This window comes from Poecilia reticulata, linkage group LG4, assembly GCF_000633615.1.
Source record: "Poecilia reticulata strain Guanapo linkage group LG4, Guppy_female_1.0+MT, whole genome shotgun sequence".
NCBI lineage: Eukaryota > Metazoa > Chordata > Actinopteri > Cyprinodontiformes > Poeciliidae > Poecilia > Poecilia reticulata.
Window position 1 is genome coordinate 18,173,740 of NC_024334.1, and position 25,799 is coordinate 18,199,538.

The following is a 25,799-nucleotide window of genomic DNA, read 5'->3' on the forward strand; positions in this document are numbered from 1 at the left end:
TAGCTACAGGTGGACCTCTGGCGAGGATTGGGGTGAAACACCCCCTACTGGACATCAGACGCAACAACACAAACCACTGACCATCAATAGGATCGCTTTCTATTCTATTCTATTCTATTCTATTCTATTCTATTCTATTCTATTCTATTCTATTCTATTCTATGAACATAACTAACCAGAACATTTCTGAAGAAAATTAAAAGGAGCCTGCTAAAGTATGCTTCTGAGGAAATTAATTGATGAAAATGTCAGGGACTGCCTTGTGCCAAAGATCCTGTCGCTCACATGGACAAGATAATGGAAAGTGAGAGTTAATCTATCAAATAGATTGAAGATGAATAAACTAAAAACATATTTTATTGTCTTTGTGAGCTTGCTACTTTGTTATGACTGTTTTAATATTTTTTTTATTAAATTAAATATAATTCTTTATAAGTTTATAATATAGATTTTTGTAAAAGATTTTTGTCCAGGTTGACTTAAAAAGTGAACTATGAAAATGTGGGCAAATTGATAACCGATATTAATACTTTAATATTACATTAGCATTTCTATGGTGGGCCCCAATACAGTCTTGAACATGAAAAAGAACAGTACAGTCTTAAATCTCTGAAGAAAAAGTCATTTTCATAGATGCTTTAAAATTATTTTTTTGTATTATTTTATTGTAACCGGGTTAATTAAAAGAATACCCCACAGTTTGGTTGTAGTTTTTTGTTTGTTTATTTTTTTCAGCTTGCTTGTTCTGGTTTAGCCTCCTTACCCAATTCTTTATAAGTTTATAATATAAACTTATAAAGAAGTTTATATTAAATAAACTTCTTATAGCAAAGGTCTATGTAGCAAACGTCTAGCAAACGTCAATGTAACAAATTGACGTTTGCTAGAAAACAAGACGAAAATGAAGTAGCAGGAGATTGCTTATTACCCCCCCCCTGCCATCCACCTGTGGGGTATCACCCTGAGTAGAAAGCCACATTGAAATCCACCACAGTGTGTACGTTTGTCATTTTAAGAAGTTTTATGGACTTATGGTTTTAGTCCATAAAGAGTCCCCTAATGCTTTGGAGGCACGCTAATAACTGACGTATAAAAACACAATTATATATCACAACGGCCTGCCATACAGGTAACGTTTCCATCCGTTTCACGGAAATAAGTTAGCGACCAGACGCAGTCAGCTTCCAATAGGGGAACTAAAAGAGTCACAAGTTTATCTGGGAGGGAGTTTATTTTGTGAACCTTCAATTTAAAGATATGCTAAAGAACTGGGGAGCCTGGCTGGGTAAAGAAAACGAAAATGATCAAGTTAAAGAAAAACGGCAGCGTGTTGTTGGTGAAAAGAGGAGGGACGATAATCCGTTGGAATATGACGAAGAAAAACAAATGAATATTGCCGAAAAAGACACTGAACTATCCCAGCTTCTTCAAAAAACTCACAGTTTAAGTGGTAAGTTAGCTTATAGCAGAGGGCTTTTCTACTCTGGTTATTTTTATGTGCTCGTTTATTTTTCTGTAAGCTTGAATACGCTTTACCTTTTTTCCCCTTGCAGACTCCATATTTAACTTTGCCAGCAAAGCTTCTAAGAAACTGACGGAGTCTGTTGTAGAAACGGCACAACGCCTCAAGAAAAGCATGGAGGAGAGCAAACTAAACGAGTTTATAGACAAGGTGAGAACTCGTTCTGTGTGTCCTTTGATTTTTGTTTGTTTGTTTGTAATAATTGGAGGAATAACCTGCGATTTATCTTCCTGCCCTCAGACCATCCTGGGTGATTTTCAGAAAGAGCAGGACAAGTTTGTTCTTGAGAGAGAAACTAAAAAAATTGGTAAGTAGCCACTTTTAGTGGTTAGATATGTAAATATCTCAAATACAACCAAACTGGTAGTGTAAACTTTCCTGTTCTAGCCAGTTTTCACGCCAAGCCGTGTTTTGTGTGTGTGTGTTTAAGCAGCTACGAGGCATGGTGGCTAAACGTTAAGTTGCTGCTTCAAGTTTACAGGTTGTTGCTTGGTAACCAAAGAGCGAGTGAGTGAGTGAGTGAGTGAGTTAGTTGATGCCACCAGCCTTGCTTAGCTCGCTCTTTTTTCGTATGAAATCCTACTGAAAAATAGTAACTGTAGCAATGAAAGTATCAAGTAACAAAAAAATAGTAACATTAGTATCCATTTAAGCAACTATAGCAATGAAGGTCTAAATCCATCAAAAAAAGATGGATTTACGCTATGGCTTTTCACACATCTTCACTGGAGTTGCTAAATGAATATGGCCGTTGTTGTACCTTTTGAATTAAAAATGGTAGCTCGTAGAGCCTGTATTCACAGTCTAAATAACAGAGGTATTGTTTGTAGGTGTGCCTGTGCCACCGTGGGTCGGCTACGATGAAGAGGACCTCATACAGGAGCAAATCTTAGCCCTCTCATCTGTCAGTACCGCCATAAAACTTCAGTATATCGTAGTGATGAAACAAACAAACAAAAAATAACTGTAACCCTGTTGTTTGATTTCAATGGACGGCAGAACAAAAGTAATTTTTTACGAAACCCTCCCGCTGGTGTGCAGTTTCATTTCGACTTTGAGCAAACGTATCCCGTCGCCTTGGCAATGCTGGAGGAAGACGAGCTCCTCAGGAAGATGCGCTTCCATCTGGTCCCCAGAGAGTGAGAATTCTTCACTGGTGGCCTACTGTTCAATATTTGGAGTGTTTTATTTCAAAGAAGAAGAAAAAACCTAAGTGAATGGAGTATGCTTTATTTTCTTAATATCTTTTTGGGTTTAGGTTGAAGGAGGAAAACTTCTGGAGGAATTACTTCTATCGAGTGTCTTTGATTAAACAATCGGCTCAGCTCACAGCTCTGACGTTACAGCGGGACCCAAAATGTCTGGATTCTGATCGGACAGGTACAATCCGCCGTCATGTGCAGCTTTAAGTTTTTTTTTTTTTTTTTTTGTTTGTTTTTTTTTACTGGTTAACATTTAAAACAGAATCAATCCATTCAAGTTTAAGGAATACATATTCCTTAAACTTGAATGTAATTGTTTTTACATTAAGACTAGACATTTGAGGGTTTTTTCTCTTTCCTTTTGTTTTTTAACAAATAAAACTGAGAAGTGTGGCGTGCATTTGTAATCACCCCTCACTCAAATCTGAGTAAAAGCCAAAGCGAAAGCAACCCTTGAGGTGTTCAAAGTGTGGCCTTGGGGGGCCATTTGCGGCCCCTGGACTGATTTTTATGAGGCCCACGATTGCTAATTCAGGTTGCTGATGCAGAAGGATACTTTTTATTTTCAGTCAGAGTGAACTCATTACAAGTTTAAAGTCTTACAATAGAAATTCAGTATATTCAGCATAACCACGCTTTTTTGGATCTACAAAAATTCACACGTCCCCTTCCAACAAAAAGTGGGACTACTTTACTCGTTTAATGTAGTCTCATCTAGTTTATTATTGAGTTGGTAAAACAAAAAAATCACTATATATATATATTTTTTTTTTCTTTATAGTTTTTTTTCTTTTTCTGTTTTCACCCCCCAAATCACATTGACTTGACAATTTTGGCCCATGTGACAAAACGTTTGGATACCTGTCTTATGACGCACACCTTAACAAATAACATTTCCTGTTCTCCCTTTCACTTACTTAAGGTCTAAACAATTCAAACACGTGAATATACTTTGATCTTGCAGATCTGGGTGTCTGTTAATTGTCTTTCCTAGTCGCTAAAAGGCTTTCCTCCTTTATTGCGTTTTCCTCGATCAATGGAGGAAAGCACAACCACTTCATAACGGTCCCACTGGAGTGACGTGTTCAGGGTGACATCCATGTAGCTTCCCATCTGGAAAGTGATATTCTAAGTCTCATCTGGCCAGAACACCTTCTCATGCATGTTTGTTACTTTGAAAAAGCAAAAACACTCACAGTTTGATGTCGCATTTTCCCAGGTGCAGTTAAACATCCGTGCTCCCCAACTGCCCAAAAACCCACACAGAATGAGGTAATTCATAATTTTTTTTTTCAAAGCGTGAACATAGCCGAAGCTTTTCTTTGGAAACAATTATATGAAATACAACTAATCCCACATTTTGTTTGTGCCGGCGAAGGTCGAAGGGACGGTCTCCACCAGGCTGCCCATGTCCGAGTTTGTGATTAATGCTTTAACGTCGTCCACGATTAATGAGGAGGAGATGCGCAAAAGTCTGATTTTAGACAAAATGGAACCGAAAAAACACAGTAAATTTTTGGCTTCAACCAGAGCACAAAAAATTTCTAGACCATTTCTGCTTAGAGTTTATTTTACAGGTTTTTTTTTCTGTCTTTTTTTTGTTCAGAGATCATTCCTGAGTGGGAGAGAGAGCTGCAGGCGCAGCTGGAGGAGTATGACGTGTTGGCCGATACCAAGATCCACAATGAAACCTGGGACAGAGAGATCGAAGAGCTGCTTAACGAGGAACTGTGATAACGGCTTGACCAGCATCACGATGAGAACGACCAACACATTAGTTATCCTCTAAGAAGTCTAGACTTACCGGCTAACGTCCTTTGTAAGGCCGTGACTATCAGAAAGTCCTGACCTCGTTTGGACAATAAAGCTCAGGAAGTTGTTGCCGTTTCAGTTTCCTCCTTTCATCTCCAACCTGAAACCGCTTGTATTCTGATGGAGTCGCAGTGACTAACGCTGAAGACACTCTGTGAGGTGTTTTACCCAGAATTTCCTGGCGGGGAAAAAGTCGAGTTGGGACGAGTCAGCAGAATAAGCAGTATTTCAAAAGAACTTATGTCTTATAAACAATATTACTTGTTGATAATTTGGTGTTAAGAGATGAGCATTTTTTTCTGAAAACTGCCACGAAGAATATATCAGATTTTTACTTTTGTGTTGAATGTCTTTTATATTCTATTTACCACCAATGACAAAAAAATAAAAATTATGTTCACGTTTCATGTTCATGTTTACCAAGAAATCATTACTGATATAAATGTGTTCTAAAAGTATTACTGATTGCATTTTAAAAATTAGGTAACTTTGTTATTAAAGGTAAAGTTTAAACAGTAATAATTTCTTGGTTAATGTCAAGTTGTCATAAAGACATTTTCAATGTCAACTTTGTATTAAAAGTGTCTTAATTTACCGAATGAAGCTTTCTGACAGTTATAAATATTCATGAAGGCTTATTCATGTTCATAACAGGTGTTATGTCATGTTTATGAAAGTGTCATGACAGTCTTATTCACCCCCCTTCAAATAAAGTGTTACTGCGTTTTTTTCTGGTAATGAACTGCCACAAATTATAAATCCGATTTTTACTTTTGTGTTGAATGTTTTAAAATATATTCACCACCAATGACAAAAACAAAAACATTTTGACTTTTCTGCAAAATTCACTACACAATTCTTAAGTAGCATAAGATAAGTAGTATAAAAAGAGCAGAAGAAATCTTGTGTATTTTTTTAAACAATGACAATATATTTTGTTAATCTGTTGCTAAGAGATGAGCGCCTTTTCTGGTAACCAAGTGCCACAAAGTAAACATCTGATTTTTACTTTTGTTAAATAAAAAATTAGAAGACAGAGCATTGACATTAGCATAAACAGTAGCATTAGCCTTTTCCCTAAAATAAGCTTTTTAGCTATTTTTATTTTATTTATTAGCCATGTTTAGCACACTGAATGGAGGAAGTCAATGTAAGACAACATGCTAGTGATAGCCCACATGCCACTGGCAGAATTTAGGCTAACATTAGCATTCTGGCTAATTTTAGCTTAAACACTCATTTTAACATACTGAATGGAGTAGGTCCATGTTACTTAACATGCTTGTGACTCTCCACATGTTATTGAGTACATTGTAGCTTACTTTAGCATTGACGCTAATTTTCAACACCAGAACGCTGGGTTCCAATCAATGGGTACACTTTGGCAGGCCCCATTTAAGTTTCTTCAGAAATTTTATAGTAATTAGTTTGCCTCTTTTTTTAAGTTTATTTCCAAGTATGTAGTATTGTGTTAAAAGAAAAATCTGCATAGTCCACTAATTTATTTTTACCCGACTAATTGATCGACAGAATAACCAATAGAACAATCCATCCGATGAATTTTGTAAAAAAAAAAAAAAATTCCATCAACCCCTTAAATTACATTTTCTTTTTTATCACTCCTATAAAAGTCATCGATAAACAACAAAAAAAAGACGATTGAGTGTAAACTTGTTCAGGACGGCATCGTTCTCCCTCACAACAAGAAAGCATCTCAAGTTGCTTCACACCGAGCAATAAACACGACTCTGGTAATGAACGGCTTTTATTTCACTGTAAACAACACAAAGTGCCACAGATTCTATGTCACACAAACTCTTTAGACAAGAAACCGCTCATCAGGAGGCATAGAAAAGATGTAAACAGCACAATTTGGATTTTATCAGCATATAAATCAAAATAGGACATACACAAGAATGCACATTTATAACAAGGAATTTGTACAGTCCTGCGTCCAAGGCATTTTATGTGTCAAGCTTTTACTTTTCGGATCAAATGTTTAAAAATGACAGTTTCAATGCATAAAAACTCTGAAGGTTTATGTTTCTATTGCTTCTTATAAACAAAGTTTCACCACGTAAGGTTTTTTTAAAAATTATTTTTATGATCACAGTCAGTAGGAAGTTTCCACAGTGTGTCATCGTTTAGTCCTACGGTGAGATTTCTCTTCATTTAGAAAGTATGGGCAGTACACAATTCAGCTTTCTTGGACTCTACTGCTTACAGGTGCAACTTAGCAAACAGGAATATCTGAAATGATAATTAATTTTAGTAGTTCAGTTCAAAAGTGAAAAATATTTCAATATACCGCCAAAAGTATTGATTCGTTTGGCATCAGATATGGTAGAAGCAGTACCAGCTTCAAATATTTGTAGGAAAGCTTTGAGTTTAGGAGGAATTCACTATTTCCCCAATGGTCTTATTTGTGAGGTCGGACACTGATGTTGGGCAAAACTTGCAGACTCTGTTCTGATGAATCAGAAAAATGTCCTTCCAGATTGAGGTTGTGGCTCTGAGCAGACCAGTCGAGCTTTCCCTCAACAAACTCAGTCATCCGCATCTTTATGAACTTTGATTATTAAAATTTGTTTCTGCACAAACATTTAATTTGAAGAAGGGGGGGGGGATTCACTCAGGTGCTTGTTTGCCTTTTTCTACCACATTTTTTTCTTAATCAACTTTCCATTAACTTTAATTTGAGATAATGTTTAAGATTTGCATGAGTTTGGAGTTTCTGCTAGCTTTTAGTTGTCACTATCAAACTAAACATCGTTAAGTGTCTATAGAATCTACATAAAACACAAGTTTCACTTTTGAATTAAGTTACTTGGATCAGTTCACTTTTTGACGGCATCCTGATCCGTCTTACAAAACCACATTAGAGCATCATTGGCAACTGGCTGCCACATTTAGTTCCAGATATTTTTATTAGCTGTGAGGTAGGAAATTATGTCTAAATTAATGTGGGGGTCTAAAGTTAGACACCAGCCCTCTACAGGAACAAGTGAGTATGAACCAGGGATGGATGGATAGTTCTTGTTTCAGGCGGCGTTAACAGTTGCTGCATGTCTCTGACTTTTAGTTGAAACAATTGTAAACATGGAAATGAAAAACAGTCGGCTTGATTCTTGCACTTTTACGTGCAGTAAAACCAACCCAGCGCGTTTACCTGCTACATTGTTGCCATAAAAAAAACCTCACATAAATACTAGTCAGTGGTTTAAGGCATTCGACTGTAAATCTACCATTTTTGTAAAGCCAAAATTTGACAGATCAGAACGGCATGAGCTTGTAAACAAAGTTATTACAGCATTTATTCCGGACTGAACAGTGACGCGTTGTTGGGTGATCACAGTGAGTGTGTTTTAATTCACACAAATCTTCAGTTTAAAACTTATCGGCTATTGACAACCTCCCAATGATGAGCTCTTACTCTTTGGTTCTAATGCAATACTTTAGACTTCCCTTTATATAACATGACACAATATATTCCCTTATTTAAGAACAAAACATAAAAAGCATAATAAATTGCAGTTTTCCCCCCCCGTATATGAATACACTGCGCACTGAAAGAACTGAGAAAGAAAGAAAAAAAAACAAAAAGAAAGCAGTAACTGCTAGATATGACTTCACAGTCAGAATGTGTGATTGCGTTAGCTGGAGGGTGAATCAGTTATCAGGTCTATGAAGAACAGTAGCCAGAACAGGACAGGGATCTGAGGTCAAAGCGTGATGATGAGGATGATGATGATGATGGAGAAAGTGTTTATGTGAGTCCAATTTCCTCCAGCACGCTGCGAGGGGTCTCTGCATCCTGTAGGGGGAGAGCGGTAAGAAAACACTGAAACCACGGCGCCCTGCAGAGACGTTCTGACCTCTTGAACTTTTACACGGTTTCTCATGTTACAATAAACGGATCCTATCTATTTTATTTGCTGCTGTGCAAAAAAGAAGCGCTTCTAAATTCACCACATCCTTGCAGGTACTGCTACCAAAATGTCACCAAGTAAGCAAGTAAGGGAGTTTCAGAAGTTTCTGATCTGTGTTAAAGGGGCAGTATTATGTGAAATTAACTTTTTTTTTTAGCTCTACATGTTATAAATTTATTCTTCTCATCAAAAACATACCTGGAGCATTGCTTTGATTATTTTGTGCATGTTTGAGGAATCCTTGAATCTCCCAAGAACAATTTTAAAGGTGTAAAACGATTTTAAATGCGTAAAAGGGGAGCATATGAAAGTGGAGTGTCGAAAAAAGTAGGAGCTTCTTAAAGAGACAGAGGCTCATTTCATGGTGTTAATTTGCAAAGTTGAACTTCTTTTAAGTTATGTTGGATATATACAGAATTTTTATAATTAAAAGGTAATTTAGTTACTTGTGCTATAAAACGGCACTATGTGCCTGGAAAATATATAATACTGCCCCTTTAAGACTGTTTTGTGATTTAAAAGTCGACTTTTCTATTTCATTTCACCCCTGTTTTGGGCTGGATTAACTTCTCATTAGTTTATGCATGTCTCTTAATATTTTTCTAATCAGTGTTTATTTAAGAACTCTACATGTTGAAATATTGTAATTTTTCTCTGTTTAGCTTTCCGACATGTTGAGTCACATTTCTGCCATAACTAAAACCAAGAACATGCAACAAATACCCATCTTACAGGTTGGCGTTCGTGTCATCGTGCGTAGCAGTAAAATGTTTCCTAAAATTGGGCCCGTCTTTTTTTTATTCTCGATTGTTCATGTTTTGAAACGTCGAAGTCAGAGGTTACTGTGACTCTGCAGAGCTGTGCTCTCGGGCTCGTACGGATCAGTTTGTGGAAGAAGGAGAAGGAGAGACACTTACTTTGGCGTCCTAAACCAGCGTTCAGCACAAAGGTAAAGAGAGGAAGTTCATCAGAGCAGTGAGACAGAAAATTGACTTCACACAGAACAAGGATCTAACATTTCAACTGGGATACATCTGTAAAAACATTACACTTTGAGAGAAGAAAGCTCAAACTTTACACCATGGAGAAGCATGTTACACAAGAACTTTTCTTAATGTATTTTTTTACAGCATGTTGTATGCTTATGCCTCTTAAGTCTTTTCCACATTGCATCAGACTAGAACTACAAACGTCACTAAATTCTATCTTGGATTTTATGCGTCAGACCAGGCGTCAGCTAACGTTACAACCCAGACAGCCATTTTGGACTTTGGTCCAGCTAAACAAACTACATGAAACCAATGAGCTGATTGAGCTTGGCTTATCAAAAATAGTTTGATTTTTTTTAATGAAAGAAAAGCACTTTTATTTTTTGTTATTTTTAGGTTTCAACATAAAGTTATCAAACTGGTTTTGCACAAAAGGAACACAAAATTTTCAATTGAAAATAATTCTTTTGAATAGATGCATACTTTGCAATCAAAAGACAAAAAAAAGTAAATTTTTACAAAACATATTCCTTTGACTATTGCTGGTATTTTTCTGATAATGCTTTGTATACATTACATAAAATATGTATTTTTTAAATACTTATACAGTTTAAAACATTAATTCTTTAGCATTGTGGTCAAATATTACTTGGAGCCTCACTGGATGATATAAAGAGTTACATGTAGCTCTGTCAACACCTTTTTGTTGGAATGGACCAAAGTTCAAGTTGGTCTTTCACATAAAGTGCAGATAAAATATGCAATCTCATAAAAATGTTTTTAAAAAGTTTAAGTAGTATGGATATTTTACACAATGTTTGGCACAACTGAGTTTCTTTCCAACACCCAACAAAAAAATATGACTATGTTTGTAAACATCTTCCTGAGTGTTTAATAAATGTGTTTCATGGCATCACAAATTTTAAATTAAAAGTTAGAAAAAAAAACAAACTCACTTAATGGTCACAAATATGTGATTTTTTTATATATACTTTTAAAATCAATTATTGCATCACTCAACTCATCATAATGGTCCAATTATGATTGTTACGTTTGTTATTACACTTTTCTGTTGAGAATAAGTGGTGCTTGATTTATCCAAAACTTTTATATAGTGCAAAATAAATTTTAATATAATTAATCTATAAACACTTACCTTAAGAGTGGAAATTGCATATCTATTCACATCTGATTAGCGATTTTTAAAAAATGTGTTTTAAAATAAGAAAATAAGTAATGTGAAACAGAAGAATCTAGATTATTGCTAGTCTTTGCTATTGTCTCAGACTTATTTTAATGTTACACAACTTCTAGGCATGGCAACAAGTCTGACAGAAAAAAACCCCAAAACATGTAAATTAATAACTTGTTTTATATTCATATGGATAACATGAATTAAAATCTGACAAAAAAAACAATCTTCTGTGAACCAAAAAAACAAACAAAAAAACACTACATCTGTGCATAAAATAACTAACGTTAACCTCCAGTCTGTGTTTAAGTAGCTTCAGAGTTGGCATGACCGTACACAGCGAGGTGTTATTTATTCATTTTTTAAATATTTTTCTATAAATGCAAACATGACCGTACACAGTGAGATGTTATGTATTCATTTTTTAAATATTTTTCTATAAATGCAAACACTCCGGTCCTGAGAGCAAATAGAAGACCGAAACACAGAACTCCCTTCATGGCCGTGCTGCCGTATCTCCAACAGGGGGCAGTGTTTCCCTACGGAGTGACGGGGAGCTGCGCAGGCGGGCAGAACAAGCGACTCCCGTGACTCACTGAGCTAACGTGTCCTATTTAACCAAAAATCAATGAGTGTGAAACACGTCTTCTTGTTCCAAGAATGTCGCCTGTTAATTAACCAGGAATTTCACTTAGATTTTTAGTCAGAGCTTCTCAAAAAGAAAAAGATGGAGCAAAAATGTCTAATAAAAGGAAATTGAGCTTCATTAAAAAAAAAAAAAAAAGACAATGGATTATGACGACACAAGATGCAAACTTTGTTCTTTACAGCAAGAAAAATACACAAATGTGCCACATATAGAAAGAAAAATATTATACAAAATTTAGCAGACCTTTGACAGACATGCAATATTGCATCAAACAAACAATTGTAATAGCTACATTAATATATTAGCTCAATTTAAGAGTGATGTTTTCTTGTTCCAGAGGAGCAGTTAAAAAAAAAAAATCCACCACTGAATTTTAGTTGTGGTTTACTTCCTGGACAACACTTTAGCCCGGCTGTCATGTTTCGAGTGGAATTGAAAGTGAGACCGACGATACACCCCCGAACATAACGTCAGGTGCTCAGAGGCCAGAAAGAAAGGTGCCAGGCACTGAGAAGCGCAGCATGCAGAGCGGACAGCAGCGGCAGCGGCAGCAGCAGCAGATGGTAGCCAATCAGTACACAGGCACATTAAAGTACTCATGACAGGGCTGAGGGAGAGAAAACAAGACAACACTCAGTGGTAACAGCCTCCACCGCGTTCACACTCTGCTCCTCAGCAGCAGGACATGCAGGACAAGGAGCAGCAGGCAAAATGCAGCATTTAACGACTTCATTGTTTCCTTCATATTAAATTATCCATTTAGACAAAGGTGTCACACAATATCCTCGTCTACATGATACGTTTCAGGGTAAAGTGGGGTACCTTAGCTTAGCTTTAATCCTAACAAATGTTTTCTTGTTGCTTAAACGTTTGTCAGGTTACAACCACAACCTTTATGTTTTAATGTGTTTTAATGGGATTCAATGTAACAGCCTGAGAGTAAGTAGTGATGAATTGTGATGTAGAGTAAAAACAAAACAAAAAAAATAGAAAGTCTTAATCTTAACTGGTCTGTTTAGAATACATGTTCTGTTGTAAGGTGAACTTTGACCCTTGTCTTTATACTACAGTCACTACTCTACATTCCACTCAGTGTAAGACCAACACCAATTGGCTAGACCTTTATTCAATTGGGTCAGGCATTTTTAAGGGGGGTGAATATTTATGCACTTATTTTATGTGAACCTTTTTGTCATTTGGTAGAAATCAGTGTTCAATTTCACAATTTATGTTTGCAATAAAAAAAAGCCAAATTTTGTTGATCATCGTTAATTTGTCTACAAAAAATGTAAAGGCTAAAACTTCTAAGGTGTGTGAATACTTTTTACAGACACTGCATTCAATATTATGCAATAACTGACTCTACAACAAACAATATATCATGGAAAAATCACTTTGTACAAGACTCAACTCAACAGTTGTCCTGATGACGTATATTTCTATAGAAGTCCAGATTAATTACATTGAAGCCTTTGGTTGTAATCTGACAAAATGGGAAGAAGTTAATATTGTAATATATTTGCAACGCAAGTCATTTCCATGAAATCAGACATTATGAACATTTTGTAGTTTGCAATGCTTTAACTCCATCAGTGAGTGGGTCCGTTATACAAAGGCAACCCAAATGTGAGCAGTGGAAAGTGGCAGTAATGATGGCAACATAAACAAAAAATACACAGAAAGACAGATTTTTGTTCACAACACAACTGTACACTGTCAACCGTGAAGACACCACTACCAAGTTACCAGGGATGGCACTAGAAACTGAGATACAGACATATTCTTAAACTGTAAAAGACATACAAAATAAAATAACAAAAACCTACAGACTCTAGTGGTACAGACAACCTATACCCACAGACACAAAGTATTCACCTTAGCTGGCCTAATTCTGGAAAAGACCAGAGGCTTCTGACGCCATATTTGGGACCATCACACCTGTGAGGCAAACATTTCCATAAGGACAAAGACCGTTTGATCAAATCTACCAACCTACTCTACAACTCGTCTAGGGAATGTGCTCAAGGAAAAAAAAAAAAAAAAGAAAAAAAAAAGGGATCAAGTGTGGACCACTTTAACATCTACGCCCCGTTCATCTCTTCTCAATCTCTCTCAGGTGTCTGCTCACAGTCTTCATTAATCCTAAAGAATATCTGCCCGCTGGCAGCAAAGGAAGGGTCAGGTCTTGAGAAAAAATTTCATTACAGCCCCTATCAAAATAGCTTACACCAAATCCTCTGTGGTATGTTTTCTAATTACTGGGCTATGTCCTTACTAATGCCTAGAAACACAAGGCAACGGGTCCAAAATAAGCCCCAACTGCCCCTGCACTGTTTTAGCCATGCAGGGCTTATATTCTGATTTCTCCTCTGTTTTTTTTTTGTCTTATACAACTTCATTGTAATAGAAGTGCTTTAAGAACACCAGCTGTGTACCCTGATTACTACGCTGTGCTGTCAAGCAGATTGCTAGTTAAATTGTTTTCCTCTTGTATAACTTGCAGCAACTTCGCCACAGGAGGTCTTCTTTTAATGTGGTCTGATTGCTGCTTTGATTATACAACAACCATAACAAGAGGAGGCACCACAATAAAAACAATTTATAGATAAATGAGTTAGGTTCTTTATTGCATTATAGATTTTTGTTTTCAGGTTTTATATAATGTTTAACCCAGTAAAGAGCTCAATTTTGTAATGGTGCAGAATGAGATAGGCAACTTAATGTTCTACTTCAAGGACTTCAGGGTTTTGACGCTGGTTCACTTCTTTCCAGGGTGTATGATCATTGGGCAGCTGATATAACTCTGAACTTCTTGATCAGATGCTTAATCTATATCAAATGACTCCTTTTAATGTGGTGGGGCAGCAGCTCTAATCTGAGTTCCTCTCAGTATCTTTGAGAAGGAAACTGCTCCTGTTCTTTGTGCTGTAATTCATATCTCAGGACCGTAATTAGAGGTCGGAGGATAGACAGTCCTGCAAATCGAGAGCTTTACTTTTTGGCTCAGCTCTTTTATCGCAATGACAGCAGCAGTGCCTCTATTACTGCAGACAAGGCCCCAATTCATCTTTTCATCTTCATCCCACCATCATCAATGAACAAAACACCTAAACTTTTCTGCTTCATGTAGTTACTGACCCCCAGGCCTTTTTTCCTTGGTTCCGTTAGAGATCCATGCCTTCAGACATAGGCCATGAGGAGTCAACTCTCATTTGGCAGCTTCACTGTGAATTTTCCTCATGCACTCTGAAAGTTTGGCTCTTAAGAGACCAACAAAAATCATATCGTTTGGAAAAAGCAATGACAAGATTCTGAAGTTTCCAAACCAGACACAGTCCTCGCCACCCGATTCTGGGCCACGAATGCCACAGACAGCAGCGGGGACAAGGTGGAGCCCAACATGCATTGAGACCAGCTGGATTTTATGCTGAGGTCCTTTAACCTTAAAGCCCCACCCAGTATCCATAGGCCTATAACACCTTCCAACAAAATGCCACTGGGGGGACAAAGTCCTAAGTCTTTTAAATACACAAAACATATTTGAACTGGACAAATGTCACCAGCTTTGCAAGGGTAAAGGTATAGTCAAGTGTGGCATGGTCATCACCAGTTCAAGTTTCATGATGTTGAAGAGTATAGGTGAGTTCAACCATTTCTAGCTGGCATCGCTCAGCCTCACACAACCATCTTTTTACCAGTAAGTTGACATTCTAGACCAGGGGTCACCAACTCCAGTCCTCGAGGGCTACCATCCTGCAACTTTTAGATGCGTCTCTGCTCAAACACACCTGGTTCAAATAAGCTGCTAGTTTCCAGCCTATTGCAGAGAGGAATGCATGCTGGTGAGGGAATCCAGACATTTTGGAGCAGAGGTGAATCTAAAAGTTGCAGGATGGTAGCCCTCGAGGACTAGAGTTGGTGACCCCTGTTCTAGACTCTGCTGCCAGAAAAAAGTATGCTGGGGCCAACGTCATTGCCAGCCAAGCAGCTTGAATGCACCAAAGTTCATTATTTACTATCCTCATTTTTATGATTTCTAAGAAAAAGTTTTTAATTTTTTTTATTTTTAAATTCAGTGGCTGCAAAACAAATAGATAAAGTATGACCTTTTTAAAAATGTATTGGTCCAGAAAGTTCAAACATGGGCAACAGAGACCCTTAAAAATAAGCAGGAAATGAGAATGTGCAGTGGAAAGAAAATGAACAGGTCCATCTTTTTAATTCTATAATTTGATGTTGCAGATTTTGAGGATCAAAAGTAAAATAGTAAATCTCAGACCAAAACATAATATGTCATAAATATAAGTAGTTTCAACATCATTTTCCTGTTTAATAATCAGAAAGCTAACCAATTTTATTTGCTGCCGTCAGTATAAAGATCAACCCTGGTCTCCACAGCTCCACATTTAAAAACCAACATTTATATAATTTAACATTCCAATTTATCTGATTTTCAACTCTTCTTCAAAAGTAAACTACAAAAAGATTGTCTATAGCCGAAAAGTGTTGGATTATATTTTAATCTCCGTTAGTAGGGCTGCGTGTGTGTATGGAAAAATGTATAGCCGTGTTCATGCCAGCTATAACCCTTTTAGTGCTGATGTACGTTTTGCTCAGAGGTAAGAGACAGTCAGACTGACAGAGATGCATGCAATCAAGAAGTTCACGGCACGCAGAGTTGCAAAAACCCATGCTGGCTGACTGACTTCACCAGTCTAGTTACCAATTAAATGGATGGAGGCACAGATAGGCTTTACAAGATCTCCTCATTTGGCAAACTTCCCCAGTCTTCACTCTGGCTCTATAAATACAGAATTGAGCCGATCAATTTTTTTCTGCTCCTCTCGGGGTGATTAAAATGGACATCTTGTTTTCACGCCATGTCTGCCAATATCACACACCATCCCACTGATCTACTGTATACACTAAAAGGGAAAGAGCTGAGGAAGAACTTACCACAACTCTCTAAGGATCAGAGGACAGTCTGTGCACAGACAGCCCAGCTGTCTGGAAACACACAGACTGCTTCACCATTATGTCCTCTGGCATTTTGGACTTGCCTGGCAGCAACTGCCTCACACTCACAAAGTGCCTCACAAAGTGGACCAAATTCATAGTTGAATTTGGTCCACTTTGTAAAATTGGAGATATTTTGATGCCCCCAGTTTTTATACTTTAATGTACAATTACTTTCACCATGAGATAGAATTGGTTCAAGATAAATGACTAAAGATGGACATCTTTAATTCATGTGCAGTCTACCAGGAGGATGTTTGTGCATTATTGGTATATTTTAAGCCAGTAACATATTGTGGGGTTCTGTCACCAAAAAGCCAAACCCGTGTAGCATTTCGTCACAGTGTATAAAGAAAAAGAGCATCCCTGTGTTCTCTCTAAATAACACTGCTTTTCTCTGGTGGATGTTAATGGGCTGGTCAGCAGTGACCCGATTTCCCTTCCAAGAACTCATTAGCTGGGGCCTTTTGGAGCGCTCTCTCACCAAATGTTGAGGAAAGACATACAGCAAACCCATCAGCCTGCTGCCTAACTGGTTACATTCATTGTAAATTGGGTTTTATCAACCACGTCTTTGTCGTAGCAATGCTTCTTGGCAATAAATTTTAAACCGTTGGATATTTCACCCTAAATGGTGCCATAATTTCTTTGCAAAATGCATTTGTGCAGTCGAGTTGAGTATGTGGGTTAGGCTCATGAAAAGCTTGTCAAATCCACCTTGACCTTGCCAAACATCTTATTGGTGGAGGCAGTGTGATGCTATGAGGCAGCATCTCTCTCACTGGAAAAAACAAGGCTCGTCATCACTTGAGGCAATCTCTGTGCAGAGTGATATTGACATGAAATACTGCAACCATTAGCAATTCCATTTCTCCACTGCTAAGCAGGGTTCATGTTTGGTGATTATCAGACGTCTTAGCCAAAATCTCTTGTCGTGAAAGAAAATCTCTGGTCATGAGCTTGAATCGGTGATCTGTGGACATTTGGTGTTACAGATACATTGAGCGCCGATTAGGAACTTCCATGACCAAAGACGACCTGCGGCAAATATCAAGTAGTGTGTGATATTTTCTTGGCAAATCGTTTCCATGAGCGCTTCTACGGTTGTCTCCCTTCCCTCCTGCTTCAAATCTCTCTTTTCTCTGTCCGACTTAAATAATAAGTCCATTAATATCCAAAACTTAGTCCATTTATTAATGTGTCCATTTATTAATGGACAGTCAGTTGAATCTGTCTGAAATTGTCTATAAAGCACCAAACTACCCTCCAAAGCCCCTGCTCCATTGTAAGGTCTCACTCCAGTGAGTTAATGTCTGGTTCAGCTGTTGCAAAGTTTGGTGCGTCTCCATTGGGCCTCTTCGTGGGTGTAAATATGGGAATGTGAGTGGGCTGTGAGCGTCAGGAGCCGAGGTCGATGCTCCGAAGATGTCATTTATGTGTGTACCGTTGGGCGACCATTTTCTCCAAAATATCTTAGTACATTTGTTTATTGTAGGTTGCCCCATCCAGTTGACGATGAATGTGCCATTCCTTAAATACAACATTCACTTTTACAGTGACGTAAATTCATAGACCAATCAACGAATTCACTCTGTTGTCAATCAAATCACTTCTCCGCAACATCCGCCTTGGCCTGGTACCATCCCTGCACCACTACATCTAGGATTTGTGAGTGGAGAAGATGAAATACATTGGATACAGTTTTGTTCTGGCCTGATCCCCATTGAACACTGGTGGGACAAACTCTGGAATGCTGTTCATCTCAAAATGATGAACACAACCAAGCTGGTCGTTTCCCACAAATTCTGGTTAAAGAAATGCATTACGTACTACAGCAGTGTGTGACCAAGCTGGTTACCAGCAGGAGGAAGAGGCGTCATGCTGTTGTGGTTGTGTATAGTTCTCCCACGCACCACTGAGTCCCCTGAATAAGCTTTTGAATATGTCTTATTTCTTCAAACTTCAATCATCGAGTCCCTTAAAGAACACCAAACAAGAGTCAAAAAGCAGAATATGGTGTTTAGGATTGTCAGAAAGGATTTGGCAAATTTATTTGGGTGCAACCCATGTACTTTACTCAACCCACAAATGAGCCACCATTTACAAAGAAAACACAAATTTTCCCAATGTTTGTGCTAAATATGCTTGTCCCTTATCACAGTGAAGTTGGATTGTCCACTTAGAGTTTTCTTGTAGTAATATGTGAAACCTTGATCCCAGAACTACTATGGATGTTAACCTACTGGTGCCCTCTAAACATGTGAACAAAAGCTCCATCATGCTACAGAGTTAACATTTAAAGGGCATATATCATCATGTTTACCTTTTTTTAGTTTCACTTGCATTTAGGGAGAACTGTATTTTTATTTTTTTTAAAGACACCCAAGCTAAAGGCAAACAAGAACTTCACCAAAAAAAAATAAAAAATATTGTGAAGAGTGATGACTTTAGGTGTGAACACTGAACTCCATGGTAATTATAACATACCCTGACCCAAAACCACCTGCTCAAACACAAGTTTATTCATTTATTTATTTGGTGATGTCTCTAACAATCTACTGCGACACCAGGATAACTCTACTACCAAAGTTATCCTGTTAATGTGTAAAACGTAGTGGGAGTGAATAGAAGCAGCTGAAAGTGTCACTTTTTAAATAACATGTAATCAGAATATGCCTTACTTACCAGGGCTTTGCTACACTACAGTAATGCATCTGGCAAAATGTTCCAAGAACGCAGTCTGTCATTTCAGTCAACTTGATTATTCCAACTGTGAGTAATATTAACCAAAATATGTTTTGGTGCAATACAATTTCAAGCTAGTGCTAAATTTTAATTATTATACCAACTTTAATTTATTTACGTTTCATATTTACAAGATTTGTAGGTTTTTTTTTTGGCCTTAAGCTATGATGATATTTGCCCTTTGAAATCTGTGACTCCATCAGACATATAAGCTTTGCTATGAGGTCAGTATGAAGCAGATAACACACCAGAAACTCATTTTTATGTCATAATCCAGGTGTCAAATTTGTCCATTGCTGGTGTGTTAATTCTGATGGCTATAGTCTATCTAGGGCTACCGAGCTAAGACTACAGGAAGGCCTACATTGAGTTTAACAAACTGTACCTGCAAACAGACGCATCTGAAAGTCTATATTCTGTAAATCACAACAGCAAAGAATACACAAGCACAGAGAGAAACATGTCAGTTTCAATCGAGATGAAGCGACCTAAATGCAAGAAACATATAGCACACTGAAGAGCATGACAAGACAAATTACAAAAAATAAAATGAGGAAATATTTAAGAACCAGAAAGAATTTAACCACAACTTACAGCAGATATGTGGTGGTGTATTTACACCACCATATACATTTGTTTGGTTATAAATGTGGGGTATTTCTATGCCTTTGCACTCACTGACCATGTACAAAGATTGTTAGATTTTATAAAAAAAGTCAAAGCCCAAATTTACTGTTTTTGTTTGGATGATATACATTGCCATATTTGTGACTTCCTCTAAGATTTTAAAAATGGATATCCTGCAGACAAAGTGGTGGCAGAGCACTTCTAGATAGTCTTTTCAAAACTACATGGCTTCTCAACAACAAAACTAACGAAGACAGTAATGTGCTTCAGCACACACAACTCCAACTGCACTTGTTTTAGGACAAAATCCTGTCTGATGTCACGTAGGAAAGTGAATTTTCAATCTTGACACCAAGTCAGTTTTTCTAGACAGAATAAATGATTATAACAAGAAACCATTATACACACACACCGACTCCCATTCACCAACATTTACAGCCTTTCACAGTGAGTTAGTGACCTGTAACACTTCCGTCATCGTTTTAAAAGCTTGTTCATTTTATTCGATTGACAAACACTTAAAATTTATATTCAAATCTAATGAAAAAGCAAAAACTATAAAAAGGAGATTATCATTTATAAACAAGACCTATTATTACTATCGTCATTAATAACCAAATTTCTCACCAATTTAACCATTATTAAAATGCAGCAATGCTATAATGTAAAATATGCATTTTATTTGTCACTTATGTAAAAAAATGAAATGGAAATAAGCTAAAATGTTAATTATAATAATTACTGCTTTACCAGTGAGTGCAGGTCTTACCTCCTGCAGTAGGTCCGCCTGCTCGATGGCCTTCAGGACGTTCTTCTTGGACGTTTCCTGAGCCTCACCGCCCAGCAAGAACTCATCCAGAATGAAGTAGGCCTTCTCAAAGTTGAAAATAATGTCAAGCTCACAAACCTGAAAAAGTAAATGTACACAGTACACGCTGTGGTCATTGCTAAGCTCAACTGGTGGCAGCCTTAGGCCTTTTACAGACGTAGCTGCGTCTTTATAAAAATAAATATCTATGTTGTTTAAAAATAACATTGTACGCATGGGATCGGTTTCAAAAGAGACTTTGTCCACGTGAACCCGCACAAATGAGAGGGTTCGTGAACTTTGTTTTAAATATGCCAAACCAATAGAGGGCAGTGTAACGCAAAGCTAACACCTCTTAGCCAATCAGATTGCTTTAAAACGACTTAAAACTTAAATTAAACACAGCACCAGGAGGTTTGTGTGTGTGGACATATAGATCAAACTACTTTTAAGAATTGTGTTAGAATAGGAAGTGAATAAAACCAAAGATGATGTCGATTGGTGTCAAACAAGTATGTGGATAATATATTGGTTCTTTGTTTGTTGCAGACTGCAGTGCGCAGGACCTCAAATATCCATTTTCCCATGCACACACACAAACACGAAGTTTTCTTAAATCCCCATTTGGTCGGAACTTTTATAAGTAATCATTTTTAATGATGTCAAACAAAGTTTTTGTGTGGCTGAAAGGCCAAAACACATTAAAATGTGTCAATTTTCCCAGATATCTGGGGCTAAAAACATTACAACATGAATGGAAACTGAGCAAGAGATTCAAACGCACACTGCCAAAGTATTTATCCAGCAGCTCCACGTATCTGTGGATGATTTCCAGTGTGATGAGCTCATTGTCCTGGTCCTCTATGGCACAGCAGAAATACAGGCTGGCATATCTACAACACAACAAGAACACAAAGCGCTCAAATAAACCTCTTTTACCATAAAAACACAATATTTAGAATCACAATCATCATTACAACATCAGTACAGTAGTAAAGGGTAAACTTTCAATATGTTCTTGACATAGTGCAGCACCTGGTAGGAAGAGATGAGTTTACACGCAACACAGAAGTGATATACAGTACGGTTTCCCTCTGCACTTAAATACTGCTGAGAGAGGAGTCCTCGGCCGTTATTAAAGATGGCTGCTTATTGTGCGCAGCGTGTTCATTAAAACACCAGGAGCCAGAGGAGGATGCTGAATCAGTTAAGCCCCTGCCACAGATCCTTATCCCCGATAATCCCAGAGGCTCTCTTTAAGCATGTGATGATTGGCTAATAAAGAAGCTGGTCAGCTGGTCCCCTCCAGCCACAGGGCGGGGCGAGCAAGAGGCGGCGAGGGACGACGGTCTGCAGAGTTGGTTTCAGACAAGAATAAAGGTGTTGCCTGCTTTACAGAAACAAAAAGGCAGTTTCTTGCTTGTACGTTTCCTGTCATTTATTCAACTCTGTGGGGGTTTTCCTTGTGCACTTCATTACTTCTCTATTTTGCAAGTCATTGCATTAAAAAATACATGATAAATAGGATGCTTTACTTCATAAAAATAATTCTTATAAAGATTTATGTCCTTAAACGTTTAGCTTTAGTAACAATATACTGCTGATTCCCTGAAGGAGCTAATTACTAAATATAGTCCAGCTGTGCGTAATGTAATCTCAGCATTAATCCAGACAAACATTATGAAGACAAAGGAGACATGCCAGTGCAAAAACACAAAATACTACCAAGTTTTTGTGTAGTTTCTGGTGCAAACATCTTAGTAAGCCTGAAATAAAACAAAACTAACTCACAAGTAACTTTTCACAAAGACATGAGAGCTTGTTTTAAGTCAAAACTTACCTAAAATTGATGAAAAGTATGAGTCCCACTGGCAGATTACATTACGTTTAAAAAAAAAAAAAGTCTGCCAAAAATGTCTGCTAGTACTTTTTAAATCAGTATCAAGGGATTATTTAGTTAAAACAAGCTCCTATATCTTGCTGGAAAGTCACCTGGAAATTAGTTTTGTCGTATTTCAAGTCCACTTCGGTGACTGTACTGCATTAATTTATAATATATTTATGTAAATGTAGAAATACAGCCAACATGTTTCATACGTCCTTAATCTTTCAATGCAGGTTCAACCTTACTCATAAGGGATCAAAACCTGCTTTTCCCTTTCATTTCACTCCGTGCGTATTCAGGAAACAAACTTGAATCGAGAATCTGAGGCGAGACTTAAAAACTGGTGTTCACAGACACACTCCATCCAGTCTGACTGAGTTTGAGCTACTTTAATAAGAAAAGTTGGCAGTCCAGAAAAACAGTGGTGACAAAAAAAAAACAAAAAACAACCTTTTCATTACTTAACTACAGCTTGTAAATAAACCTGTCTGCTTAGGCACCTTCGGTCCCATGTTAATCTGTTGAGGCTGGGCCACCCAGTCTCACCAATAGTCTGCCTGCTCGTCCGTTGGCACAGCAACAGGATATAATGAGGGGAAAATTGATACTCCTCCTACTTGTAGTCTATTCATGATGGTTTTATCTCATTGCTGGCAGCCATTCCTGATCCACCCGACCGAACCACATAACCAATTAGTCAAAGAAGGTTCAGATAAGATCAGTGTTCTTGGACAAGCCCTAATCACCACCCACCTCTTATAAACAATCTTTAGGTCTCTCCACTCCAGAAAGCTGCACATTTTAGGCTTCCGGGCCAGGACGGTCTGCACCAGCTCTCTGGTGATCTTCTTTTTCTCTTTGTCAGACAGAGGCACGTACCATTTCTGCAGCCGGAGCTTGCCTTGACGACTGAACAGAAGCATGAACTGCATCTGAAATGAAGGGATGACAAAACAAGAGAAGTGAATGAAAAGATGAGAGGAAGGAGTGGGTGGCAAGGAGACACAGTCGCTCAATACAACAATAAACGTAAAAAAAAAAAAAAAAAAAAGGAGCCAATTCTTTTTATGTGAAGGAGAATGAAGCCATTCTGGTTCTGACAAGTTATGCCAAATGAAGAACGTCGACATGGACTGTTATGTTTAAGATGCCAATCCATAATTCTATATTTCACTAAAAATTACATAAAGACTATGGATTAATGTAAATAATACTAGATTGAATTAAGTATTAAAAATGAGCAAGTTATTTATAAAACTGATTAAAAACAAAGTATTTTCAATCAAGCCTTTGAAAAGCTACAACATAGCATTTCTGTATTAAAAATAATTTTATTGACCTCATGTATTCTTGTTTTCTATTAACCTAAATTTATTGGGGTTGAGGGGGGTTGAGCTGTGATCCAAACAAAAAAATTGGAAAAACAATATATTAATCAGTGTGTAATGAATCAAGACACATTTTTTTCATTAGTTTAAGTATTAAAATAAATACATTAAAATTTCATCATAATGGAGTTGTGAAAAAGTATTTCCCCCCTTACAAATGTCTTTGTTTTGGTTTTTGTGTCACAATATTTAAGATCAGAAACAAGTTCTGATATCAGACAAAAATAATCTGCTTAAATATACAACATTTATTTTTCAAACCATGTTTTCACTTTCTGATAGAAAAAAAAAAACGTATCCAAACCAACCTGGCCCTGTATAAAAAACCTAATTAAAACTCACTTGCTATCCAATTGCAAGTATTTTTGCAAAACTAATCACTAATTGCCCATTGGCAACAACTCCCATCAAGAATTTGGGAATCTTTCTTAAATGAATTCTTGGAGTAATTTGCGTAATCCCCTCCTGGGGAAGTTTAACATTCTCCCATGCTCTGTAGATAATGGACTCTCTCCAGACTGACACATGCCAATGACTTTGTTTCCCCAACTGTTCCTGATTTTTTAAAAATTTTTTGTGTGCATTTTTTACTTAATGAATCATTTGCAAATTGCTTTTTGTCTTTACTCATTGTATCTTTGTCTGGAAAAAAAATCTGCTTGTTAATTTGAAACGTTTACAGTTCAGAGAGAAACAAAAAACAGGAGAAAAAAACCCCCTGGAAAATGTGTAAAAAAACCCCAAAAAAACCTAGACCTTGGGGCAAAACCACCCGTATATTCAATTGTAGTGACGTCTCTGGAGGCAACTACAGCCACCAGGAGAAGCAGAGAGATCAATAACTAATGTGACCTAAATTAATTAATTCATTAATTAAAAAAATATATTTTTCTTGTACAAAAGAGTAACCCGCTATAAAAAAGTAAAAACATATCTATTATAAAAACTGTCACACCAGGTTACTGTTTATACCGTTTTCACAACGCTGTTTTAGTATAGATTTAATCTTTACCTAAACAGTTAAGATAATAACCCCTAAAATAAACATGGCACATTCACGGTGTTTCTATGACAAAGTCCTTCTAGCTGCCAAACTATTCGGTCAATTATCACCAGTTGGTTAAACATCATCATACCGTTATGAACACAGCGGAGCGGAAGTACCATTAAACGCCGTTATTCTCCGGTTAGCACTAGCAAGTTTTCACGTCAGACACACCGTCTAAAACACGACATTCCACCCATAATTTTAAGCCATTTTAATTTCACATTCCAACAACACAGCTTTAAAGCGACTCACCATGAATAACTGCACTGTATTTCCGTCTGAAGAGATGAGCAGCCTCACTTCCACCATATACCCACAGGCAGGTGAAACCTCGCTTCCGATTGGCTACCAACAAACTGGTGATGGCTGTGATTGGCTAATACGTGTCGACAGTGCCCACCTTTTAAGCGCTTCAATTCAATACTCTAAATCTTATTGGATGCTTCTGACAGCAATCAAATCACGACTTTGCGACTTAAAAGCATCAAATTTCAAACCAAAAACGCCGGGGATACTTTGATTTTACTACGTTTAACGAAAGTAATGCTTATTTAATGTAGGACACTGACAATGACATTTTAATTAAGCATATATTAAAGGGAAAGAAACGAGAATCAGGTCTGCATCGACCAGTATTTAGGTCAGCTTGGAATCTATTGTGAATGGGTGAATCTCAGATCCAACCTTCCTCAAATCTACAATTTTCTATACAATAATACAATAATCTGTGACAAATATAAGTGGAACAGTAAAAAGCAATTAAAAACCGATGTCAGAAGAGAAACATTTATTGCCCTAATAAAGATTAGTTCACTGACTGCTTTGAAAATTTGGATCTTTTCCTGTACAAGAATGATGTGTTTGAATGCTGATAACTCTGATCTCCAATTAGATAGATTAGTTCCCTAAATTGGCCTCAATAAAAACAATCAACATCTGAGATTATTTAGCGCAATATTCATACACCTTGCACTTTTTGACATTCAT

At 37.2% G+C, this 25,799-nt stretch overlaps 2 protein-coding genes across 9 annotated transcripts; one reads left to right on the forward strand and one right to left on the reverse strand.

Moving 5' to 3' along the window:
* Positions 1-1,110: 1,110 nt before the first annotated feature.
* LOC103463882 (synapse-associated protein 1) lies at positions 1,111-4,609 on the forward strand. Its single transcript, XM_017304465.1, has 9 exons — positions 1,111-1,450; positions 1,554-1,672; positions 1,763-1,829; positions 2,353-2,426; positions 2,522-2,661; positions 2,781-2,902; positions 3,944-3,996; positions 4,103-4,232; positions 4,331-4,609. Exons 1-9 carry the CDS (start codon positions 1,258-1,260, stop codon positions 4,456-4,458), a joined length of 1,026 nt encoding a protein of 341 aa, XP_017159954.1. The 5' UTR covers positions 1,111-1,257; the 3' UTR covers positions 4,459-4,609.
* Positions 4,535-25,180, reverse strand: LOC103463884 (AP-1 complex subunit sigma-2). 8 transcript variants are annotated; one of them, XM_008407570.2, is made up of 8 exons: positions 25,065-25,179; positions 23,130-23,308; positions 21,276-21,384; positions 20,453-20,590; positions 19,442-19,472; positions 13,171-13,233; positions 9,383-9,391; positions 8,267-8,350 (listed from the first exon to the last, which is right to left on the reverse strand). In XM_008407570.2, the coding sequence occupies exons 1-6, from the start codon at positions 25,119-25,121 to the stop codon at positions 13,181-13,183; spliced, it is 567 nt and encodes a 188-aa protein (XP_008405792.1). In that variant the 5' UTR covers positions 25,122-25,179; the 3' UTR covers positions 8,267-8,350; positions 9,383-9,391; positions 13,171-13,180. The 8 variants fall into 8 exon arrangements, with proteins under 8 accessions (XP_008405787.1, XP_008405789.1, XP_008405793.1 ...); XM_008407567.2 differs by lacking the exon at positions 13,171-13,233 and having other exon boundaries at positions 6,284-8,350; positions 25,065-25,180; XM_008407568.2 differs by lacking the exons at positions 8,267-8,350; positions 9,383-9,391 and adding an exon at positions 11,388-11,902 and having other exon boundaries at positions 25,065-25,178.
* Positions 25,181-25,799: the final 619 nt, after the last annotated feature.